Source organism: Wallemia ichthyophaga (assembly GCF_000400465.1).
Source record: "Wallemia ichthyophaga EXF-994 unplaced genomic scaffold scaffold52, whole genome shotgun sequence".
Taxonomy (NCBI): Eukaryota; Fungi; Basidiomycota; class Wallemiomycetes; order Wallemiales; family Wallemiaceae; genus Wallemia; species Wallemia ichthyophaga.
The window spans coordinates 1-3,344 of record NW_008806323.1 but is presented as its reverse complement, the minus strand read 5'-3'; the positions used below and the strand labels follow the sequence as shown (position 1 = coordinate 3,344).

Here is a 3,344-nt window from a genome sequence, read left to right as displayed (position 1 = left end):
ATTGATAAGTCGATTGAGTGCCAAGGTGGTAGTGCGTGTGATTCAATGGTCTCTAGCTTCCGACGCAAAGGGCCGATCGCAGCGATTACTTCCGAGTCATGTTCGCAGCATGCATCCATTGGTGATTTGTGTCGCGGTCGCGGGCCTCCAAAAGAGCGCTCGACTATCTGCCTCATCATGTTTCCCGCTGGCTTCGTGAATTGTCGCAGTGCGTATCTCGCAAGTCGCAGACGAATTCTCTCCGCCGGAGATAGCATGGCTGATTCGAAGTGGAGCATGCCGATCGGAGTTGTGCGTACCGCTCCCAATGCTTTGCGCAGCATCTGGTTTTGAAGCAGCTCTAGCGTACGGATGCACTTTGATTTGGCGGTTTTGCCTTTTCTTTTCTGATACGGATTGATCCATATGTGACTTGCATAATCGGTGGCCGCGCAAACGTGTGTTTTAAACAGCATCAGGAATTGCTTCGTTGATATTCCTCTTCTTGTGTTGGCTAGGCGTCCGATGGAAGCAGCTGCAGCATAACCTCGACGGATCATCACTGTTAACTGCTCTTTAAAGTCTAGTTTGCTGTCCAGCATCACACCCAGGTATTTGATCACTTTCGCGCTGTTGATATTCCTTCCGTCCCATTGCAGTGGTGTTTCGACGTCCCTATTTGGTTTAGATCTAGGAGCAAACAGGATATATTGAGTCTTTGCTAGATCGAGCGGTGTGCGATGTGTTGATGACCATTCGTTGGCGCCTGGTAGCTCTCGTTCGAGGGCACTCCGGGCTCGGTCTGCTGATTTTGCTGCTGCCAGCCAGATCACGTCGTCAGCGTAACCAACTTTGGCAAGTTGGCTTGCTAGCGTGTTTCCCGTGTCCCATCGACGCAACAGCGCTGTATTGTATATGAGATACAGTGGTCCACTGATTGGTGAGCCTTGTGGTGAGCCTTGCGTAAGTCTGAAGGTCTGTGAAGAGAAGTTTGAAAATTTGAAAGAGACCTTTCGATCCCTCAAAAAGCTGCCGATCCAACGGACGAGGTATTCTGGTATTTGTGCTCTGCGACAGTCGTCTAGTAAGATCTCATGCACCACATTGTTGAACGCTCCTTGTGCATCCAGCGCCAGTGCTGCTACTACTTCCTTTCGATGCCATGAGTCTCTAATGAATTCTGTGACGTATAGGAGTGCATCGTCGGTGCCTGTGCCTTTTCGACATCCGAAGTGTCTCTCTGGAATGAGTTTGCGGGTGTCCATTTCGTATTGTAATCGATTAGTGACGATGACTTCGATAGCTTTGGAGATGTGATTTAGTAGGGCGATAGGCCGGTAGCTCTCTGCATCTTTGTATGATTTCTTGTGAGGTTTCGGAATGACGATGCATACCGCTGTTTTGAAGCAATCGGGGAAGTATCCGTATTGTAGAGTAGCTCTTGCCAGCTCTGTGAATGGTGCTCTAATGATTGCCCAAAATTCTTTCAGAGCTAGCACTGGGATACCATCTGGTCCGGCTGCCTTGCCGATTTTCAGTTTGTTTAAGGCTCTGTCGACTTCTTGTGAGGTGATCTCTGGAAAAGAATTATCCCAGCCAATATGTTGTGCAGGCGTTCGCTCTTGGGAATTTCTTTCTTCTGCGGTTTGTTCTCCTTTTAGTAATGCATCAAAGAGGACTTGGGCTTGCTCAGCTGGGCTGGAAGTGTGGGTTCCGTCGTTTTTAGTGAGCGGGGGGATGAATGGCATTGGGGCACTATTATTCTTGACGTAGCGCGTAACTTTGTGGATTTCGTTTGTAGGAATGTTGGCCAAGAAGGAGTTCCAGCATGTTGCCTTGGCAACTCTAATTTCGCGTTGATATAATCCTAGGGCAATCGATGACGCTCTTAGGTCTTGTGGTGCGCGTGTTCTTCGACTGATCTTCGTCAGCTCCTTTTTTCGGTCTCGGAGTTCGTTGCACCGTGGCGTCCACCATGGCTTTGACTTTGGAGTGATCTTGAGTTCGGGAGTGCAGGATGTGATGGCGTTGGAGATGCTGTCAGTGAGATGTGTTGCTAGCTCCTCTATGTCCTGGGTGCAATCCAGTTCACCGTAGTCTATATTGTTTAATAGCGTTTCCAGCTTTTGTCGTCCTTTGTTCCAGTCCGTCTTCTTGTAGTTCCATCTTTTGGGTGGGTCTACGTTACCACAGTCGAGCTTGATTTCCAAGTGTAAAGGACGATGGTCAGACGTGGTATCTATCTCATCGTCTACTGAGCACAGTGCCGTGTCGAAGTGTTCTACCGAAGAGCTGAGCCAATATAGATCTATGACTGTCGGTCGTTGATGTGATTGATAGCGAGTGGGTACCCCAGCTGGGCTCACGAGTGAGAAGGAAAGTTGGTGGAGTGCGCAAACGAGGTTGTCTGCATCTTGGTGGGGGCTGTCCTCCCAGTCTGACGGATTCCAAGCAGGGTGGTGTAGATTGAAATCGCCGAGGAGGTGTGTGGGCTGGTTGGCGAGTTGTTGGATGAGGTCGTGGAGGATCGAGAGATTGAGATGTTGCGTTTCTACCCGGTTGTACACATTGATGAAGTTGATCGGAACTGAATCTTCTCGCATCTGTATGCGTATGCCAGTGATGTTTGGGGTAGGGATTTCGATGGCTGCCATGGAAAACACCTTTTCGGCGAAGGCGTCTTGGATGAAGATGCAGGAGAAGGGGCGTTCAGAAGTTGTGGTGGTGGGGTATAAGATTCTGAAACCGGATCTTTGTCTTATTTGAGTTTGAGAGCGGGGTATGGTCGGTGGTTCTTGAATAAAGATTAATGGTACTTTGAGAGTGAGAGGGTTATTGAAAAAGGAGTCGAAAACTGGTCCTGATTTGTTCATGTTGTATGAGATTGTTTCAAGTGTACCTATCATTGAGGTGTTAGAGAGTGAGCTCTATATCCACCTTGATTGTCGGAGCCGCTGCGACCTTGGACATAGGATTGTCCGCTGAATGGAATTCCGTATAGTCTTGCGCGGTATTGTTCGCTTTGGAATGAGATTTGCTCTAAGTAGGCCTTCTTGGTTGGGCACGCAGCGTCAAATGCGTTATGTCCTTCTCTTGAGGCTTCAGGACAGTTGGAGCAGAATTTGGTCTCGTAGTGTGCGCATTTCTCAGTGCCACTGCAGATTATAGGCGGCATGTTAGGAGCATGGCGCATGCCTGAATCTTTTCTGACGTCTTCTTTGCACTTCTGCGAGCATTCCTTGTATTCGTGCTTTCCACCACATATGAAGCAGAAGGCTTCTGAGCGGCATACACGCTTGGTGTGTCTAACTTTTCCGCATCTGGTGCATTGGCGAGGGATTCTATTGGCAGGTTCAACGAGCAGG

General features: G+C 48.9%; 1 protein-coding gene across 1 annotated transcript; it reads right to left on the bottom strand.

Annotated features, from left to right (window-relative positions):
- Window positions 1-96: 96 nt before the first annotated feature.
- On the bottom strand, window positions 97-3,172 carry J056_003811 (putative RNA-directed DNA polymerase from transposon BS; the record flags this gene model as incomplete). Its single annotated transcript, XM_009272237.1, has 3 exons — window positions 97-381; window positions 438-2,878; window positions 2,917-3,172. The coding sequence occupies 3 exons, from the start codon at window positions 3,170-3,172 to the stop codon at window positions 97-99; spliced, it is 2,982 nt and encodes a 993-aa protein (XP_009270512.1).
- Between the last annotated feature and the right edge of the window lie 172 nt (window positions 3,173-3,344).